This window comes from Emys orbicularis, chromosome 7, assembly GCF_028017835.1.
Source record: "Emys orbicularis isolate rEmyOrb1 chromosome 7, rEmyOrb1.hap1, whole genome shotgun sequence".
Lineage (NCBI taxonomy): Eukaryota > Metazoa > Chordata > Testudines > Emydidae > Emys > Emys orbicularis.
In genome coordinates, this window is record NC_088689.1 from 31320011 (window position 1) to 31342642 (window position 22632).

Here is a 22632-nt window from a genome sequence, read left to right on the forward strand (position 1 = left end):
GAGATCAGGACAAGAGGTGGGCCCCACACATATGCTGCAACACTTGTGCAACAAATCTTCGCCAGTGGTTGAACAGGGAAAGGAAATCTATGCCTTTTGCAGTGCCAATGATTTGGAGAGAGCCAACAGATCATACCAGCAATTGTTACTTCTGCATGGTGCCTCCAGTTGGGAAAGGTGTGTCAAAGAAGAAAAAGTGGACTGTGCATTATCCAAACATTCCATCAGCTATACGCCCAGTACCCCACGGAGAAGGACTGCCAGTTCCTGATGCACCAGAATCATTCTCACTTGAGTCAGACGAGGAAGAGGAAGAGGATGAAACTTCTGGTCCTGAACCATCAATGTCACAGGACCCACATTTTCTCCCATCCTCCTCCTCTGAACCACACCTCATAACACAAGCTGAACTGAATGACCTTGTCAGGGATTTGGAACTACCCAAGAGTAAGGCAGAGCTGTTGGGCTCCAGACTACAGCAGTGGAATCTCCTGGCAGGTGATGTTAGGGTTTCCATGTTCCGTGACCGTCAAAAGGATCTTGTCCCATTCTTCTTCATGGAAGGTGATCTTGTAGCCTGCAACAACATCGACGGTGTGATGGCAGCCCTCAACATCTTTCACGATCCAGATGAGCGGAGACTGTTCATTCATTCATCAAAGACGAGTCTTAAAGCTGTTTTACTGCATAATGGCACTGTTTTGCCATCAATTCCAGTTGGTCATGCAGTTCATATGAAGGAAACCTATGACAACATGAAACAACTTTTGAGGTGCATAAACTATGACCAACATCAGTGGCAGCTTTGTGGCGATTTGAAGGTTGTTGCTCTCTTGCTTGGTCTGCAGACTGGATACACAAAGTACTGCTGTTTTCTCTGCGAATGGAATAGTCGTGCAAGAGATTCCCACTAAATCAAGAAAGATTGGCCACTCCGACAGTCATTGGAGCCTGGGAGGAAAAGTGTTCAGCATCCACCACTTGTTGAATCAAGGAAGATTTTGTTACCACCCTTACACATCAAGCTGGGTCTGATGAAGAACTTTGTCAAGGCCATTGACAAAACACAAGCAGCTTTCAAGTACCTGCGTGGAAAATTTCCAAGGTTAAGTGAAGCTAAGATAAAGGAAGGTGTCTTTGTTGGTCCTCAGATTCGTGAACTTCTTCGAGATGATGCATTTGACCATGCACTGCGTGGCAAGGAAAAGACGGCATGGAAAGCCTTCTAGTTAGTGGCAATAAATTTTCTCGGAAACAACAAGGCAGACAACTACAGGTTGTTGGTGGAAAACCTCCTCAAGGCATACAAAAGCCTTGGTTGCAACATGTCACTAAAGATACATTTTTTGCACTCTCCGCTAGATTTTTTTCCACCGAACTGCGGAGCAGTGAGCGACGAGCACGGCGAGCGATTTCACCAGGACATTGCAACAATGGAGAAATGCTATCAGGGCAAATGGAGCCCATCAATGCTTGCAGACTATTGCTGGACAGTGACAAGAGATGCTCCATTTAATGAATACAAGAGACAAGCCAAGAAGCGCCGAGTAGACACTGAATAGGACTAAACTATTCAGGACAAAAGTTTTTTGCCTTTTGTTTCATAATAAACTTTATTTATATAACCCTTTTGCTGATTTTTAAAGTGTTACATAAACAGGACAGGTGAAATATTATCATGTAAAGCAACCATAAATACATGAAAAGACCTAGGTTTACAATTTATGATTAAAACTCTACTATCTACACAATATACATAGACATAAAATGTAAAAACTTAAATATCTTAGAAACAGTAGCCAATCAGTTGTTTTAATTGTCATATTTGAATTCAGCACATCAAAATACATAATAAATAGCACATTTTATCTCTGAAGCAGACGACTTCTCAAAAATTGTAGACCAGTGTTATTAGGCCATATGTACGAACTACCTAGGCAAGAGGGGGTGAGTTAAGAATGACATTTCTCAATTAACTCTCAGTATCCTGGTTTTAATGGATTTGCCAGAGGTGTAATACTTCCTTAATGTATTTTTTGCTGATTAACGTAACATGAAGCAGGAGATTGCAGTAGCTGATCCCTGAAAACACAAATGATTTGAGGAGTAGGCGAGGTTAGGACGCTTATTATCAAAACCAACCCCACATACCCATTTTGAAAAGAAGTGTTAGAGCAAGATAGGGGGCAGCCCTGTCCTCCCCCTTACTAAGGCATGGAGGTTCAGGACAATGGTGGAACAAATGGAATTCCGCCCAGTGGAGTGGGGACACAATTCTGGGACCCAATGATGGAAGTGAGAACCCCCTGCATGCCAGAGCCAAACTCCACAAGGGGTCTCTGTGCCCAAGCAAATATGGAGTTTTTAGGTTGGGTGCTGATTGAGGGGTAGGGCAGGGCTGGTGGACCCATGACTACATGACCCCCACCCATGGATCAGGTGCAAAGCTAGCTCTTGCCTATAATCTCTTCCTTCCATGTGTCTCCAGGAACATACAGTGCCCGTAAGGGAGTGTGGAGGGGCTGGAAGGAGACAGGGGCTCATCCCCACACATTGCCCTACAGAGTAAGCCAGGTTCACTGGGAAAAAGCAGGCTGCCTCCACCCCATGCATAAGAGGGAGCCTGGGGAGTGAAATCGCAGAGCTGCACCGGGCCTCCCCCTGGGATAGCACAGCTCCACAACTCAGGGCTGTGTGTTAAGGCACAACCTTACCCGAAGTAAACTGCAGCAGAACATAGTTATAACTAACAACCTATTTACTAAGGAATACTATGTATCTTGAAACTGAAGAGAACTTACACCTTTGGACTCAGCAATTTTAAATGAAATCAGAAAAACATTTACCATTTAAATCATTTTGTGTGTTTTCCAGAAATATTCTTCCTCTTCCCAGAAACCATCCTCAGCAAAAAGCAGTGAGTAGCTAAACACCATTAGAAAAGAATGCATTTAAATGGTGAAGGGCAGTGCTGGTATCTGCATTATATACTGCTATTTGTTATTATCTGTATTAGAGACAGAGTATAGAATCGTAGATTACTCTGGAATGTAAACAGATCCAAAGCATCAAAGAGCTGCAGACTCATGTCATAATATTATAATTGTGGAATTAAAACTCCAAATGTATCCTTCGTGTTCAATATATTAACATGATTTCTTACAAGTCCTGATGGTATGAAAGGAATAGCTGACATATACAACCAAGATGCTGACGCTCTTACATCCATGAGTAAGCCCTGTGTATTCCTGTTGAACTGAGTAGATGTATTTCTGTCTTTTCCACCCTTTGGGGTCTAATATCTCCCATGCATCGATGGAGAATACATTCATAATCTCCATTAAATCCCCAGTCTACAAATAAAGCCTTTTCAATGGAAAAATTCCAGTGCCCGCACCCATGACCTTGATTTTCAAAAGTGACTACTGATTTTTGGTGCCCAACTTGAAGCACCTTCAAGGATCCTGATTTTCAGAGGGTGGATGTTTAATGCTTTCTGAAAATCAGGCCTCTTTCGAGGTGCTCACTTAATATTATTATAAAAACGATAAAAATCTACAAGTTGAAGCATGAAGGGGCATATGAATGTTTAGTATATCTGGCATGTGAATACCTTGCATCACCAGCTACAACAGTGCCATGTGAATGCCAGTTCTCACTTTCAGGTGACAGTGTAATTAAGAAGCGGGCAGCATTATCTCCCATATATGTAAACAAATTTGTTTGCCTTAGCAATTGGCTAAAGAAGAAGTAGGACTGAATGGACTTGTAGGCCCTAAAGTTTTACATTGTTTTGTTTTTGAGTGCAGTTATGTGGGGAAAAAATCTACATTTATAAATTGCACTTTCATGATAAAGAGATTGCACTACAGTACTTATATGAGGTGAATGGAAAAATACTATTTCTTTTATTTTTTTACAGTGCAAATATTTGTAATAAATATAAAATGAGCACTGAACACTTTGTATTCTGTTTCAGAGGGGTAGCCGTGTTAGTCTGTATCCGCAAAAACAATGAGGAGTCCTTGTGGCACCTTAGAGACTAACAAATTTATTTGGGCATAAGCTTTCATGGGCTATAATCCACTTCATCAGATGCATCGATCTGATGAAGTGAGTTATAGCCCATGAAAGCTTATGCCCAAATAACTTTGTTAGTCTCTAAGGTGCCACAAGGATTCCTCGTTGTTTTTGTATTCTGTGTTGTAATTGAAATAAATATATTTGAAAATTTAGAAAAAACATCCACAAATATTTATAATATATTTAAATTGGTATTCTATTATTTAACAGTGTGATTAAAACTGCAATTAATCGCAACTTTTTTAAATCTTACAATTAATTGTGATTATTTTTTAATCGTTTGACAGACCTATAAATAATTAAGTTATATTTAATAACAAGACAATTAATTAGGAGCTAAATAAGTTTTTAAAAAATTAAAAGTTAAAACAATAGTCAGAACAAAGTACTTTTATTTCCATTTTGAATCTTTATAAAATGTTGGTCAAATTTATCAGAATCAACAAATTCCCATTAAACTTCTTGATTTTGAAGAAACAGCATTTTCTGATAGAGGAAAAGTGTTCCACTGAAAATTTTTCAGCCAGCTGTAGGTTTTATATTATCATTTCTGAGGCACAGAATCAGTAGCAGAGGTGGGAACTGAACAGATCTGACTCCTCAGAATCTACTCTAATCATTATGCCAAACACACATAATGACTCTTATGATAGCAAAAGCCATAACTAAAATTAAGTTGGGACCTTGATTATAACCCTAATTTCTCATATGCTCACATCTGAGAGACATTCTTCTTTGGGGTTTAACCTTTTCATGCTTGATGATGAATTTTTTGGAAAAGTATGAACATGATCCTGTCAGCATTTCTGAGTTATTAGAAAATAAAAAAACCATAACTTTCATGCATGGCACATCTTGGAGTTGGTTGCTCGCAAGAGTTGCTGTGGAGGAGGGAACTAAGTGTTCAAGACCCCTAAAAGTCACCTCTGTTTACAAGAAGAAAGGAAAGATTAAATGAATCTCCTTCCCACTGCCAAAGTCCTCAACTGTGTTTTGGGAGACAGAAACCCAATACATTTCCTTGTTATCAAGTGCCCCAATGGTTCTCCAGATGTCAAAGCCTCTGACTGCTTCTAAACAGTTTTCAATGAAAAAAATAACTATAGCACACTGAAAATTTGGGGACAGAGTAAAAAACACAGTTGATGCTCTACTGATTGTATTATTGAATTTTTTGTTCCCTGGTCTGGCATGCTATGTGAACCAGGGGATCTTACTGCTGAATTTAGCTCCAGTTTACTATGGAGTATTTGGAGCCTGAGGTTCAGTAACATCTACCATGCTGGGGTGTTAAGAGTTAAGGGATTGTTTGTTAAGTGATTTCAAATAGCTGGATGACATGTACTAGAGAGGCTTAATATAATATACACTCTATACAAACATTTTAGACATTGGTGCAATTCTATATGATCCATACCAGAACATCTTAATCCCTTCCCCATAGATTCTACTTACATATTCATCATTTTTTACAATTGCTGCATTGTAAGTGTGAGCTGACAAATACTGTGTATTTCAATTTCAGGAGCACGATAGGAATGAAGAACATAATGATGAAAGTAAGTATTTTGCACTGAAGACATGGTGATTGCTAGAAAGATTTTTGGTCAATATATTATTGACGACCTCAAATGCAGTAGTATGTTCCTTTAAGTTTAAACTGCAACCATCAGTGTTAAGAAAGGGAGTTTAATGAACAGCTAAAGAGCTTAGTCAGTGTAAAGACAAGTCAGTAAACAACTTGCTTTAGGCTTGAGTTGTTGTTTTTGCACTCAGTGTAGACCAGGAGTTCTCAAACTTTGTGTGTGTCCCCCCCCGCCGCCGCCCAACATGCTATAAAAAGTCCATAACCCACCTGTGCCACGATAACTGGTTTTCTGCATATAAAAGCCAGAGCTGGCATTAAGGGGTAGCAAGCAGGGCAATTGCCTGGGACTCCATGCCACAGGGGCCCCCGCAAAGCTACATTGATCAAGTTTTGGCTTCACCCCGGGTGGCGAGGCTCAGGGCTCCGGGCTTCAGCCCCATGCGGGGGGGCTTTGGCTTTCTGCTCTGGGCCCCAGCGAGTCTAATGCTGGCCCTGCTTCGCAGACCCTCTGAAACCTGCTCACGCCCCCCTAGGGACTCTAGGGGTCCCCCATGGCCCCTGGTTAAGAACCGCTGGTGTAGACTATATACAGAGATGCTCTGTACTGGTAGAAGTAGGGCTTTCACCAATGGCTTTTACCCTGGAGAGTTACAGAAATAAGACATACTGTACTGCATTGCATTAAGGGTTTGCACTGATGTAGTTACACCAATGCAAGTTTCCCAAATCTAGAAAGCTCTTAATCATGAATTCCCCTCAGTGTCCCCTTACCACAGTCCTTGATGGCAGCAATGTAGTGGAAGCACTCACCACCACCAAGAAGGAGCTGACGGAGTATCTCTCCACTCAGAGTATGAAAATAGAGTGATGCATAATCTTTTCTTCAGGGACTACAAGTGCCACCTAAGCACATTTCAGTATGATTATTAAAAAAACAATGCTCAGATATGTTAAATATTATATACTAAATATGTTGTGTGGGTATTTAGATCACAGCAGCAGTGGAGCTCAGGAATCCAAATTTCCCTCTGTTGCAACTCCATCACCATTACCAAGGGCAATGTGAGTAACAAAATATCACTGCTTCTCTTTCATTGTTAATTGCTAGATTTATTAATAACTAAATCCTGCTCTTACTGGAGGCAGCCATCAAAGCAAGAATTGTCTGTTCATGAACCATGAGTCCAGAGCAAGAGGCATCCTGCCCTGGCAAGAACAGGGTGGGATTGCTAGTTGCAGGCCACTCTACTATTTCTCCAAGCCGGGACGGTTTGCATGCTGGAATTGTTTCCAATTACTATATGTTGCTGCTGACAGAAAACCTGCTGGCCTGCTTGAGACAATCAAATGCTGCAGTGATGAGATCTTCAGCAATACCTGTGCATGTATAAAGCCATGCTCCTTTTCTTACAAACCACCCTCCTACTAGCCATGACCTGGTTCTTTGCAGGACATATCTTTCTCACACACCTTGGTATGGTTCCCACCACTATCTTTGAAACCTATATTAAATGCAACACAGCCTCTCCCCTTTTTTCTCTATTACGTCAGCCCAAGGAAGGGCAGGATTCAACCCAAAATCCCACCTCTGCCAATAATATTATGAGTAACAGTTAACTATATACTTGATTGTTCAATGCACTGCATGTCTTTTAAATAATCACTTACTTTTTCAATACTCAGAAAGAAGACACCTAATCCAGTAAAATCACCAGTAAGTGGACTTTGTATTTTTATAATGATACTGTATAGTATCCCACCTGTGATTCTTAATATGCTTGTAAAACTGAACTTGGTCATAAATACAGTTTCCTTAATGGGAAGTAAGGAAAGAATTAAGAGTATTTTTGCCCCTTGATTAATTAACATTAATAGATGTTACATACAGAATTGGAGAGAGGAAGATATACTCCAGAGTCTGTTAGCACAAGAATGGCAGAAAATCCTCTGGCCTGCCACAGAGACTATTCTAACCATTGAAAAATGTTTTGGGGCCATCATGAAGGCTTTAATATATAAAATGTGTGGCGGCAAGAAGGGTGGAAATCATTCATAATAGCATATATGCAATTAAAGGGAGTCACAAGGACTTGGCTATGGAATGTATATTAACTCAGCAGCAAAGGGAAAAACACATGGGCATTGCTGGAAACTAATTTAGATTAAACACACCTGGGGTAGTCTTTTTCCCCCAGAGAGTTATCAGCATATGAATTCTCTTTCCTAGGAGATAGTGGTAGAATCCACATTAGTGGGACTCAAGAAAACAAATGAGAATTATTTGGAACCATGTTCTGCCCTCAGATTGTGTCCAAAAATTCCCACTGATGTAGGAGTCTCCCCTAGGGAATGAGAATAAAATATCACCCTAGAACAAGAGTCATATCTCAAGGTAAAAATGGGCTTTTACCTTGGTCTCTCTTGCTCACATAAACAGGATAGGAGTCTTTCCAAATTTATGTTGCAAAATCTATTTGATCATATTTACACAACCATCCATCTGAATTCCTTCTATGAGAAGGTAATGCCCTCATCTCCCCAACCACAACATCCCTGTCAATTTCAAGTGTAAATAACAAGTGGAAAAATCTTTTCTTCAAAGTAAACACACACACCCTTTTGCCAACATGTCATATTGCTTTGCATGACCATTTACTGTTGCAATGTTGCATTAACTGGGATACTGTTAACTTAATCATATTTTAAACAAGTTCCTATACCTACCAAAAACTTGGATTATTAAAACTGGGGAAAAATTTAAAAACAAGTTCATTTCCAACTCTTTTTATTCTGCACTTATTTCTTGTATTTCTTCCAGCTTGAACAATGAACGTTGCAAAATTTAACTTGCAAATATTACACAGGAGCATTGGTTTAAAAATGTGAACACTATTTTTATAATAAAAATGTTATGAAAACATTTTTATAGGGCTTAAGCTTTTGGAAAACCCTCTTAACAAAAATCTAAATTTTGATCCAAATTTAAGTGGATAGCATCCTTTTAATGTGGTAGAGAACTAAGTCTACATTGTGTAGCATGTTTAAGATGCAAACAGAAAACCAATAACCTCTTATTATAAAATAATAGCATACAAAAGTTAGATTGATTGTTTAGGGGTTCGTGCATGTTTTGAGCTGTATAATATACATGTAATTGTTCTCCACTACAGGTATTGGGGAGTTTTGTATAATACTGAAACAAAGATCCTCTATAGCAATGTCTATTTTACAAAATATTAACTGGATGTCATTTAAGTATACAAATGTTTTGATTGACATTTGTTTTATTGTAGAAACTAAGTTTACCACACAAAGAGAATTTAAGTGTTACTGAAGGTAAATTATTTCTGTTACACTGAAAAAAGTTCACGTTCACAAGAATTGAACTTTTGCTTTTTAGTGATTTAGAACATGAATCAGCCCCCGTTACTTGCACTGAGTAGCATTTTTCTCTGCAAACAGTCCCATTTAAATCAGTGGGGCTGTAGGCAGAGTAATAGACTACTCAAAGGGTGAAATTCACACCACAAGAGAGCCATTTGGAGGACGTAAGTGGGCCCCCGGGGCAGAGGAGAATGCCACCGAAAGTGAGTAAGGGTGGAAGAATCTGGCCCTCCTTGTTTCAGTTTTTCATTTGCTATTGTTATTAGTTAAACGTTCTGTGCTTTAATTCACTAGCATTAAGGGGCAATATCACACCACTCATTTGTAAATAGTCCCCATTTAAATCAATAGGGAGCACTGCCTGAAAATCTGTGGTACAATATGGCCCAGTGTGCGTGAGCATTTCACTTAGTGTGTGAGTTAGGGAAAAGGCACAGTAAAAATAATGTTTATTCTACAAATTAAAAAATGAATTAAAGTTGTCATCTCCCATTTGGGGTGATTATTTTTAAAGCTAATCCTGCATTTACAATTTTTTCCATATTACAGAGAAACCTACAGCCGCTGAACGGCGACGAGGTCCCAACCAAGAGCTCCCACTTCCACCCCTACCAACGACAGCCCAAAAGTAAAAGCTAGTTTCATTTCCTTTCTTATAGCTATAGACACAAGACTCACTACTAAGTTTGAACAAAATTATGTGAGAGATTCAGAGGGAAGCATTCTTCTCTCTGCAGCTTTTACTTCTCTTTTAAAGTTCTATTTCTTGAGACTTTTACTTCAGTCCTCAACCTCATGAGGGAACATATACATCACCACACACACTCTGTTATTGCTTTCTTCCATACACATGCTCAGTTATTCAAACATAGGTGTTAGGTAGACATCCTCAGACCTTTCGGTAATCTCTAAATATTTATTTCAGGCCATTACTTCAAAAGCCACCAGCCCTACCAAGTAAGCACAATTTATCTTTTATAGTAAGTCTGGGTTTATTTCAGTTGCCACATATATATTCATTGGATTCTGAATATGTTGGTCTCTGTAACACATACAAGAATGAGATTAAAATACTCAGCTGGTTGTATGATATTAGCTTAATTAGTACAATTAAGCAAGACCAGTGGGACTTACTGGGAAAGTCAATGGGAGTTGGGCACTTAATTCCCCTTTGTGACTCTGAAAGTCAAAACCTAAGCCAGTTTGGGCCGAATTCAATAAAATTCCATCTGGCTTCCACACCACACAAGACCCCAAATATAACATTTTTCTGGACTGGTTCAGTCTGCAACTTGGAAGCCAGATGACGTTTTTATTGAATCCAGCCATTTGTTCTTGCACTACAGAAAAAAATGGAATACTTTCATTATGACTAATGCTTAAGTTCTGCTGTAAATAATACTTTTAAGAGGCAGTTGGAAATATTTCAATTTACAGTTTCAGATTCAGGGCAAGATTTCTTATATGCAGTTCATTATTTTTACACAGATAGAAATGTAAATTGGATCAAATGATAATATATACCAGAAAGATTTCAGCATTTTCATTATATGATTATAAATTATTCAGAGAATTTTAATAGACAGCAGAATTTACTTTTATGAAGATATTGGTCACTCTCTTAAGGCTGGTCCACACTAACCCCCCACTTCGAACTAAGATACGCAACTTCAGCTACGTGAATAACGTAGCTGAAGAGAAGTATCTTAGTTCGAACTTACCGCGGGTCCACACGCGGCAGGCAGGCTCCCCCGTTGACTCCGCGTATTCCTCTTGCAGAGCAGGAGTACCGGCGTCGACGGCGAGCACTTCCGGGATCGATTTATCGCGTCTAGACAAGACGCGATTAATCGATCCCAGAAGATCGATTGCTTACCGCCGGACCCGGAGGTAAGTATAGACGTACCCAAAAAGTAGGATGGATTGTTCTCCTTATTCCTTTAGCTGACAGAGTTGTGACAATCTACTGCATTATTGTTTCCTCCTACCTCTGCCCCCAACAAAATAATAGGAATAGTTACATTGGACACTTACACGTGTTACACCTTGTTCTTCCCAGAACCGCTAGACACTGCAAACCGCACAATGGGCACTCTTCCACGCAGCAGTATTTCAGCTAGTTTGGATACTACAGACCAGGTATGAAATTAGCTAAGGGTTAAAAGATGCACATGAGGAAGCATGTGCCATCAGGCTCTGTTGTAAGAGGAGTCTTACAGAGAGACCCCTGGCTCTCTGATCCTACTCTTCTCCACACCACCTACTCTCCAAGAAAGCATAATCCTGTGCTTGTGGTCCATTTCCTTCCTTATGATAACAACTTTGGCCCTATCTACAGTGAAATCTTTTGTCAGGGTATAAGTCATCTAGTTGCCCAGTTCCAGCCCAAAATAGGTGGAAGACACAGGGTGTTAAAGCCATGCTAAACTGTAGGATTATGATTAGATATACTTATACAAAACCTAGGCAGGAAAAGTTTTCTTGCGCAATGTAAACAGGAACTGAAAAGCAGCTTAGTCAAACTTGTTTCAGGTCTTCACTTTACTCACTATGGGATTGTTTGATGCAAACAGAAAATGCCTTATTGGTATATTTAGCCCAGTCCTGGGTGCAGATAGATATAGAGTGCACTTAATTGCCCTTTTCCTTTTTGTATTTCATAGCTGAACTCAACTGCTCACTAGCCTTTCTGAAAGTACGTATCCACATGTTTAGTCCAAAGCCGTGCAAACTGTCTGCAGTTGTTGTCAGTGGATAAATAATGAGAGATCCAAGAATACACTAGTAGGAACACACACGCACACACTTGTGAACCATGCTAGGTAGAGATACTCCAACCTTGTTGGAGCATGAGTCTGCCAGAGATAGTACAACACAGGAATGCTCAAGACAGAGTCATATTTAAAAACATTGCCCTGTTTAATGCAGTTTGGTTCATCAGCAGAGATGGGATCTAAGACACTAAGTGAGAGGCCACTGGTTGCCCACACCCTTCTCTGTGAAAACTACGATCCTTCCACCTGACAAATAGTCCCTCCCTATCAGCCTTGCGCCCTGCTGCTCCCTAAAACAGTTTTCCTTTCACTATAAACCCCTTTTGGAATTAGTGCCAAGTTATCTTTGTGAATAACTGGAAAACTTTTTCTATTTTGTATTTCAACATAACGGGTTTGAAAAAATCTAAGAAAATATGGCTACTTTTATTTCAATATGTCCCCTTCGGTCTCCCTTCGGAAGATGGCAGAAGACAAAATGCAGGAAGCCGTCCTGTCTAGTAATCACAAACGAAGTAGAAATAGTTCTGTTGAACAAAGGCTCTATTATTGCAGAACTAGTAACACTAAATGTTCTAAAGGCTGATATGACAAAGATAATACAGCAGCAAGCAGAACACAAAGAACTTGCAATTGTGGAACAATTTTAACAGTTGGTCATAGTGGATATTATGAAAAATCTTTTTTCATAAAAATAATCCAGCAGACACAAAAGCAAACAGCTTGTAACAATTATATTTGGAGCTTTTAATATAGCAGCTATGGGCAAAACCAGAAGATTGACTGACTAAAAGATCCATTTAACCAGGAAAAGTGAAACATTGCTGATGAAATCAATGATATTTTCCCCAAAATTATCATGTACGCTGGTATTATCATTTGCTGCAGCAAACTGTACCGCATAGGTACTCTTTGATTTGTTTGGTTCATGAAGGCAACACCTTCATTAAGTGGTTGACTTTCACTGCACAGCTGGCATGAGCTCTCTGTTCAGCTAGCTGAACATTCCCAACAGTTTATGTGACAGGAAGAAAGAAGGTTTCAGGGAGAAGCTGTTTTTGTCTATTCTATATAGGTTCTTATACAGCGCTAATCACCACAGTATGAGTGCATTCCAGATTTGCCATTGCTCCCCCTGCTCCATGACAGTTAACATAACAGTTCCAGTCACTCTGTATTATGCTTGAAGCACTCTTGGACCCCTTGCACTATAAAGAGGAGAGGGGTGGGTTGTTGTTAAAACTTTCTGTGAAAGCAACAACTTTATTGTAATGCAATTAAGATGATGTATGAAAATAAAATGACATACTCCTCCCCTCAAGAAAAAGTGACATCATATGTACACTCATGGAACTCAGAAATGTTGAAGGTTAAATTTAAAATGGAGACAGGGTATATTCTAGCAAATTCTATAAAGATATTAATAGTCTTATGAGGAGGTTGCATGCATTGACACCTGCAGAACAGCACTAACTATACATCATTTACTATGACAATTCCAGCTATTCGCAGTAATAATTGCTAACTTAGCAGCCACTTGACATACAAACTATAAACTCACAAGTCTGCATACACACCCTTAAAGGGGAAAAAAAGCCCCAGACCATTCTCCCATTTATTTTTTTTATGAAAATCCAATAGGAAGGAATAAAAAAACCCTCTTGGGATTGTGTGATGGGAGAGCTACAGGAAGTATAGTGAAAACGTTAAGATTTGCTAAGCTTACCTGCACCTTCCCTTACTTCATTCTGAACAACTCCATATGCCTAACCATTGAATGCTTTCAGAGCCAGTGGCAATCTGGAGTCCAGTAAGTCATTACAAACTTATATCCAGATTCTGTCATCCCATATTTCACTTTTGATTCTGCTCACACATACAAATACAACTGATGTCTTGCAAATATACTTGCACTCCTGCATTAACTGCTTTTATAGGGAAATGGGAGAGGCTTTTAACACACAGGGCCCATGGTAATAGCATTTATATCAAAATGATAGATGGATTAGAACTATACAGAATGAAAGGCAGTCAAGAATAATTGTTACTTCCAGGGGGAGAGATAAATGACTATTTTAGACATATTTGGAGGCAGAAATTCCCAACCAACAGTTAGCACAAGCAACCCTTAAAAATAATAACTCATTATCAAAAGGAAGCTTCACTCTGGAAACACCCTACCACAAAGAATTGAGTAACAATCTCTCCTTTTAAAAGTAAAAAAATAAAAAAAATAAAAAAAGATAGAGAGAATAAAGATTCACTTCCCCAAAATCTGGAGCAGTTAGGGAGAAAGTATTTTGACTGTAGTATTTAGGCCAGCCCTCTTTCTTTCTTTTCTTCCAGGGACATGTGGGGGAAGGTCAAAGATAGCAGAGAGTCAAGGATGTGCTGAGCTCTCTCTTTCAGCCTATGTACTAGCTCTATAACAAACTTTAGCTCACTTCAACCATACTTTGATCATAAGCTCTCACATATATGAAGAGGCCCTGTTTTATCCTGTTGTCTTTGCTGCTACACCTTAGTACCCTAATCCAGTCCTTTACAGACAGAGGCTGCCTTGAAGGTTTCAGATCTTTTCAGAGGTCCTAGTTTTAGTTTGTTTTACTTTTTACCTGGTTTTAATTAAATGATTGAAACCACTTTAATGCCAATGCTATTGACCCATACAGTGTGGGGTTCCTGAAGTCCTGGTTATTTCCCCCACTCATGACTCTTCCCTTAGGCCAGTACTCCTTTGTTTAATAAAATGCATGTTTCTAGTGAAGGGTCAGCGGGTCTGGTGGACCCTTGCATCCCAGTCCATCTGTGTGCATGTTATGTACAGCATATCATTATATCATAGAATAAAATAAAGCACATTTTAAAAACATTACAATAATTCCCCTTCCTGTACAGTAAGTACAACTGTTCCCTAACTGCAAGAAAAAAAATGTAATCTCCCCTCTGAATTACAGGAAAATAAATCTGAGCAAAAATACGTGCTTCCAAATACTCAATTAGGGTAATTTTTTCTAAAGCACCTGAGTGACTTAGGAGCCTAAAGGACCAAGTAATTTTGGAAAATGGGAATTAGGTGATTTTGACATTTTTATCCTTACTGTTTTTCTATGCAGAAGATCCCAACTTTTAATGGTAACACTCTGCCCTTATAAACTGAGGTTTCAAAACATTTCACAGATATTAATTAAATAAACCTCACAACACTCCAAGAATTAGAAAAGTATTGTACCCATTTATATCTGGGAGAACTAACGCAGAGAGGTTTAGTGACTTGCCTAAGATTATATGGCCAAGTCAATGGCAGATCCAGGGCCCCCTTGTGGAAGGATCCTTTCAATAAATAATCAAAAGCTATCAGTACTCACTGGGGAGGGCGGCTTGTTCAATACAGAGTCCTGCTGTGTGAGAAATGTTTGGAGATATAAAAGCAGCCATCACTCCTAGCATCAAGGAGTATCCACTGGATGACAGAATCCAACTGGAGTGGAAGAAAAGAAATGGGGAGAGTGTAGTTTGCAGGATGCTTTTATAACCAGTTTTGAAAACACTGTCAGTTTGGAGGAGAATGTGGTATGAATAGAATTAATGGCTGCTGCTTTGAGGAGCATGGGAAATTGATAGAGCAAAGCAGATGAGAGTGAAGTTTCCACCCATACAAGCTAAAGTTACTGTTACCTCTTTTTGACTGAGTATCTAGTGAAAATATGGGACCCTGCAGATTGTTTCAGCTGGGAGGAGAAATGGAAGTTGGAGTCTGGTACCTTTGATGCAATCTTATTTACAGAAAACATACAAAATTCTATTTCCCCAAACATGGGAGGAACCCCATAACAGGAGACAGTGTCCTCACTCGCAGCACTAAAAACTTTCTCTCTAGCCTTTCTGCAGGGTAATGCTCCCAGGTGCTTGTTCAGGCTGTCTCTGTCTCACTCTCTGTCCTGCTTCTCTATTCACTCATACACTCTCTGTCTCTCCCCCGACCTCTCTGGTTACGTCTACACTACGACCTAGGGGCGTGATTCCCAGCTTGCATACACATACTCTCAGAAGCTATCATCAAGCTAGCACATGTATAAATGGTAGTGGATCTGCAATAGCATATGTCAAGTACAAACCTATCCGAACCCCACAGGAATGTACTTGGCTAAGCTGTGCCGCTGCTGCAGCCCGTGTTACCACAGCTACACTACTATTTATACTTGTGCTCAGTCTCATTGAGCTAGTGAGTATGTTACATGAGCTGGGATTCACACCCCTAGTTCATAGTTAAACATAGCCTTACACACACATACACACACACACCCATACCCAAAGACAATAACCTATGGAGCCTTCTACCCACATGGTCAAAATGACTGGGTAGGTTCATATTCCCTTGGTCTTAGCGCATGTCTACACTACAAAATTAAGTTGACCTAACTTACGTCGGCATATAGGCGCCGCACTAATTACATCACTTGTGTGTGTCTACACTTTGCTTCTTGTGTCAGCAGTGCGCATCCTCACCAGGAGCACTTGTACTGTCAACATGAGGCATTGTCGGATAGCTTCTGAAAGCCAGTACCAGTCAATGTAAGCAATGCAGTGGCTACACTGATACTGCCTCAACCTAATTACATCGACATTGATTCTATGCCTCTCCTGGAGGTGGTGTCAAGTTATTAAGTCAGCATAGCAGAGCAGTTATGTCAGTGGGAGTGAAAATTTAGTGTAGACACTTACATAGTTAGGTCGATGTACGCTGCCTTGCATCACCCTAACTCTGTAGTGTAGACCAGACATCATGTGGGGCTGCTTAGCTGTCTCACTCATTTATCTTAAATGAGGGGGTGGAGGTCACTACAGTTTAAATGGGATTTAACCCAACCCACAACGATATATTCAGAACTGAGAACAACCTTAGGTAGGGCGGAGTCACCACGTTATACAACTTGCTTGATTTGGAGGGTGTAAAAGAAACCTGGCATCCTGTGGCCAACACCCACTGCAACACACAAAAGTATATGCTAAATCAGTATGTAAATATCAGCAGAAAATGATATTTAATTATTAATAGTGAAAATGATTCACAAGTCTCTCTCTTAGTCCCTCCTCTTTCCACTGGAACAGTCTTCTGCTATACAAATGCCAACTATCCTCCATCTCCACATGGATACCTCTCCTTAAGATCTCCTCTCTTAGCATTCAGTGATTGGTTTCAACTTATCCTTCATTTGAACTGCATCTGTCCAGTTAAGACCGTGAGCTCTTGACAGAGGCCTGTCTTAACTATGTGTTTTCTAAAATGCTCTGCACACTTATGGTTCTCATCATTTGGCAATGGATACACTACAGTATGTGTTCATATTTTATTACCCCTATCTTATAGCTGTATAGTACATAATATCCAATGAAGAAACTATCATATTTTGCTGTAAGTTATAGAAGAAAACCAGGCTTTTCCACTGCATTGACAAAGGTCTCCACCTCTCTCACAGGATGCTGGTGTTCATGATAAAGCATGGTATGCAGCTTATTGTGATCGAAAAACTGCAGAAGATGCATTATACAAATCAAATAAGGTAAAGCGGGGAGTTAACATTTGCAGTATGCCTCTTTTAAGAAAATTTTAGACATGTGGAATGGGGAATAAAACTTGAATTGTTCCCAGACAGTTTGGGCCCCACCCTGAACAGTTTAGAGTAGTGTTGGCTGAAGTGTGTCTACACAGTTTAGATTTGGTTGAAATGGTGGTCTCTAAAGTCAATTAAACTTGAACCTGTGTAACTCAGTACAGATTTTTGGCCCACTGGAGGCAATAGTATTATAGCAGCTAGAGATGGAAAAGATCTATTAACTCAGATACATCCCTTACAAGGCAAGAAACAGGCCACGGATACAAAACAAGCTCCATCACTGCCCACTGTCTCATACTCAAATGCTGGTATCTGTAAAATTGGTTCTACCACTTTATTTCAAAATGATAACTTAACAACACACACACTACTAAGCCCTCTGACCTGGGCTTTAGACTTTGTCTGAACTTCCTGACTGAGACTAGATCAGTTTGCACAAAGCTCTAATGCCACAGGGAGCATCACACTTAGGGCAGCACCCTATGTGCCAGCAAAGGCCCAGTCTTCCAGAGGCCTTTCTTTCCCCCAACACACTTTTTTTTTTTTTTTTATGGCTCCACCATGTGGGATAGAGGGACAGAATAGTGGGGTAATCTTTAGGATAGGATATCGCTGGCTAGGAAGCATTAGATAACCCCAACAGTGGTTTGTTTGCTGCTTGTGTAAAGCTGTTGAGAGCATTTCATCTGCTCAGGTTCTCTCTCCTTCCTTGCCAACCTACTGCCACTGGTGGTAGCTTATACAGTCTTCACTTCCTAATGTCCTGTGATCCCCAGGAAGCGGTTATTACCTGCTCATTTGTTCCTCTCCTTTCTCTAGCTGGGAGGGAACATGCAGCAGCAGCCATTGGGACAGCAGAGAATGCTGCTAAATGACACCTGTATAAGCTAATATTGGGGGGAAGCTCCCCCATTTCTCCCAGTGAATTTTGATACATCCTCAATGATAGCAACAAAATTAACGAATAAAATATTATTGCATTTCCTTTCCTTAATACAGGATGGATCTTTTCTGATAAGGAAGAGTTCTGGTCAGGATTCAAAGCAGCCGTACACACTAGTTGTGTTTTATAACAAAAAAGTGTACAATATCCCTGTACGATTTATTGAAACAACTAAACGATATGCACTGGGCAGAGAAAAAACTGGCGAGGAGGTGAGTGTTTTTCCTTTTCCAGATTTATGCCCTAATAAGTAAAAATAAAAGGTTTTTTTTAATTACATTGTTAGGATGTAAAGCTTCATTCACCAAGATAAAAATATACCTCATCAAATAATTGATTTATCCTTCAGACTGAAAAAATCCAATGAAACAAATATAAAATAAGGTACTTTAAATCAGTGGCTCTCAACCTTTCCAGACTACAATACCCCTTTCAGGAGTCTGATTTTTATGTATCCTGTTGTAAAACTAGTCAAATATCTAGATGAGCTGATGTATCCCTTGGAAGACCTCTGTGTATCCCGATTGAGAACCACTGCTTTAAATCCACCTCAGAAGGTAACTTAGGTTACTGCAAATTGGGACTTCAAAGTCACAGATTAGTTTAAAATATACAAATATATTTTATCATTTTGGACAGTCATCAGGATCAGAACTTCAGTTACTAAGTGTAAATTCTCCATCCTTTCTTGAAAACCAATCTTCTAACCATCCTTCATGCAACAGCTCCCATTGAACTCAATGGGATCTTTGAAAAAAGAACAGTTACATTTAAATATTTAGGGAGAAAATTAGTCAGAACTGCTCCCTCTGTCTCCCCACCACTTACCAAAAAGAGAGAGTTGATATCTTGGGTTGCATTTGCATAAATGTTAAAACTCTTCTGGAGTATAATCATAGAATCATAGAACTGGAAGGGACCTCAAGAGGTCATCTAGTCCAGTCCCCTGCACTCGTGGCAGGACTAATTACCTAGACCATTCCTGACAGGAGTTTGTCTAACCTGCTCTTAGAAATCTCCCGTAACAGAGACTCCACAACCTCCCTAGGCAATTTATTCCAGTGCTTAACCACCCTGACAGTTAGGAAGTTTTTCCTAATGTCCAACCTAAACCTCCCTTGCTGCAATTTAAGCCCATTGCTTCTTGTCCTATCCTGAGAGATTAAGAAAAAGAATTTTTCTTCCTCCTCCTTTTACATACTTGAAAACTGTTATCGTGTCCCCTCCCAGTCTTCTTTTCCAGACTAAACCCCATTTTTTCAGTCTTCCCTCATAGGTCATGTTTTCTAGACCTTTAATCATTTATGTTGCTTTTCTCTGGTCTCTCTCCAATTTGCCCACATCTTTCCTGAAATGTGGAGCCCACAACTGAACACAATATTCCAGTTGAGGCCTAATCAGCATGGAGTAGAGTGAAATAATTACTTCTCATGTCTTGCTTACAACACCCCTGCTAAAACTTTTTGCCCGAGGGCCACATCTGAGTATAGAAATTGTATGGCAGGCCATGAACGCTCACGAAATTGGGGTTGGGGTCTGGGAGGGAGTGAAGGCTCTGGGGTGGGGCCAGAAATGAGGAGTTCAGGTGCAGGAGGAGGCTCCAGGCTCGGGGGTGTGGGCTCTGGGGTAGGGCTGGGGATAAGAGGTTTGGGGTGTAGGAAAGTGCTCCGGGCTAGGTCCGAGGGGTTCAGAGGATGGGAGGGGGATCAGGGCTGGGGCAGGGGGTTGGGGTATGGGGGGGGGGTGCAAGGGCTCCAGCTAGGAGTGCAGGCTCTGGGGTGGGGCTGGGGATGAGGGGTTTGTGGTGGAGGGTGTTCTGGGCTGGGACCGAGGGGTTCGGAGGGCAGGAGGGGGAGGCTTAGGAGTGCAGAATGAGGGTAGCGCTTACCTCAAGCAGCTCCTGGAAGCAGCAGCATGTCCCCTCTCCGGCTCCTACGCTGAGGTGCAGCCAGGCAGCTCTGCTGCGCGCTGCCCCGTCTGCAGATGCCACCCCTGCAGCTCCCATTGGCTGTGGTTCCCGACCCATGGGAGCTGCAGGGGCGGTACTTGGGGTGGGGGCAGCATGCAGAGTGGAGCCCCCTGGCTGGCCCTACGCGTAGGAGCCGCAGGGAATACATGCTGCTGCTTCTGGAAGCCGCGTGGAGCAGCCCCGACCCTGCTCCCCAACCGGAACGGGGCAAGCCACAGACCTCACTCACCAACAGGCGCTTGAGGGTCGGATTAAAACAGCTGGCAGGCTGGATGCAGCCCGCAGGCCATAGTTTGCCCACCCGTGTGCTAATACATACCAGAATGATGTTCGCTTTTTTTGCAACAGCGTTACACTGTTGACTGATATTTAGCTTGTGGTCCACTATGACCCCAAATCCCTTTCCACAGTACTCCTTCCTGGGCAGTCATTTCCCATTTTGTATTTGTGCAACTGATTGTTCCTTTCTAAATGGAGTACTTTGTATTTGTCCTTATTGAATTTCATCCTATTTACTTCAGACCATTTCTCCAGTTTGTCCAAATCATTTTGAATTTTAATCCTATCCTCCAGCACTTGCAACCCCTCCCAGCTTGGTATCACCCGCAAACTTTATAAGTATACTCTGTATGCCACTATCTAAATCATTGATGAAGATATTGAACAGAACCAGACCCAGAACTGATCCCTGCGGTACCCCACTGTATCAGTGTTATGCTACATTGATAATCAGGCTATTTCTAAAGCAGTATGGAGCTTTGGAGGCTCAAATACCATTACCACATGCTAGGAGGCCCTTTGAGGGCATTAGGCTTAGCCCCACCTGAGCTTCATTATCTGCCTCCCAGGGGATGAGTTTCAGGCCAGAGATCAGGTAATAGCCTGAAGACCACCTGTTCTTCAGATAAAAGGCCGGCAAGGGGGTCAGGGAGACCTATGGGAGGGCTAGCTCAGTGGTTTGCGCATTGGCCTATTAAACCCAGGGTTGTGAGTTCAATCCTTAAGGGGGCCATTTAGGGAGCTGGGGCAAAAATCTGTCTGGGGATTGTTCCTGCTTTGAGCAGGGGGTTGGACTAGATGACCTCTTAAGGTCCCTTCCAACCCTCATATTCTAAGTCAGGGAAAAGGGGACAACCAGCAACACCTTGGTGATGTATTTGATTTATGTTGGACTGTTGATTTTGAGAAATAAACCAACCCTCATGTAAAGGGAATGAAATTTTACTACTGTTTGGAGCTTTATTTGTCACACTGGCTAGTGAGTTGGCTCCTGCCACCAGCTTCCAGATCACCTAGATCATCACCTTTGAATAGCTCAGCCTTAGTGGCCTGTCCCAAAACCTTCTTCCTAAAATGAGCAATAGGAGAACCAAGCTATTGCATGATTGGTGTAAATATCTCACCGAAACATAAATATCATTACCCCATATTTCTTCAATTTTCTCTACTCTACTGCCTCCTTCTACTGTTAGAGGATACAAAGTACACAGTGGAGGCAACATACTTAGTCACAGGGGAAGGGAGACACACCTATTTGATAACATGATCTCAGAAGATCCTGTAGTTCCAAAGATGACCGTGACAGAGAGAAAGAAGATGAAGTAGTGATTCTTGTGATTTTCATTATGTTAGCCAAGTAATCGATGAGACTTCTAACTGATTTCTGTTTTCTCAATCCAGCGCTTCACAAGTGTTGCTGAAATAATAGAGAATCATCAGCATACACCCCTTGTTTTAATCGACAGCCACAACAACACAAAAGATTCCACCAAACTGAAACATATTGTTAGAGTTTCATAATTACACTGAACTGTAAGAAGATCAAGATTTTTATATGTATTTTTCCAACTTCCCAAAGTTTCTGGATCAAGTATTTTAAACAAAAAAATAATAATAATAAAATTCAATATGTTCAAAGAACTACATCTACTACAGCTCGCTGTTTTCAATAAAGCAATTCATTTGCAAGATCCAGAGCTCTTGAAAGTAGAATGACTATAACTAAGAAATGGACCACTGTATGCAACCAGACAAGGATAGTATGTTGCACCATGTCTGGGATTTCAAGATATGAATGGATTAGCACTGCCCAGAGCTCTACTCCGACTGTCTGATTCATGAGGTTTTTGGTTGTATTTTTAATGTGCAAATAAAATGTAAAAATACTGTAAAATGAATAATGTACAGTAATATTACTGGTTGATATTTACTGTTGTGCTTCTAACTGCTGTCAGAATACTTTAGTATAGCTTGTGTTTATTTTACTGTGAATA

General features: G+C 40.6%; 1 protein-coding gene across 1 annotated transcript in view; it reads left to right on the forward strand.

Annotated features, from left to right (window-relative positions):
• The window catches only part of BLNK (B cell linker), a 151265-nt gene extending 129071 nt beyond the window's left edge, over positions 1-22194 (forward strand). The window contains exons 15-25 of the mRNA XM_065408305.1: positions 2875-2917; positions 5609-5642; positions 6661-6733; positions 7355-7385; positions 8965-9007; positions 9605-9683; positions 9981-10012; positions 11115-11194; positions 17310-17393; positions 18447-18602; positions 22040-22194. Of these exons, the coding sequence (XP_065264377.1) occupies positions 2875-2917; positions 5609-5642; positions 6661-6733; positions 7355-7385; positions 8965-9007; positions 9605-9683; positions 9981-10012; positions 11115-11194; positions 17310-17393; positions 18447-18602; positions 22040-22159 (775 nt within the window). The 3' untranslated portion in view covers positions 22160-22194. The remainder of the gene's footprint in view (positions 1-2874; positions 2918-5608; positions 5643-6660; positions 6734-7354; positions 7386-8964; positions 9008-9604; positions 9684-9980; positions 10013-11114; positions 11195-17309; positions 17394-18446; positions 18603-22039) is intronic.
• Positions 22195-22632: the final 438 nt, after the last annotated feature.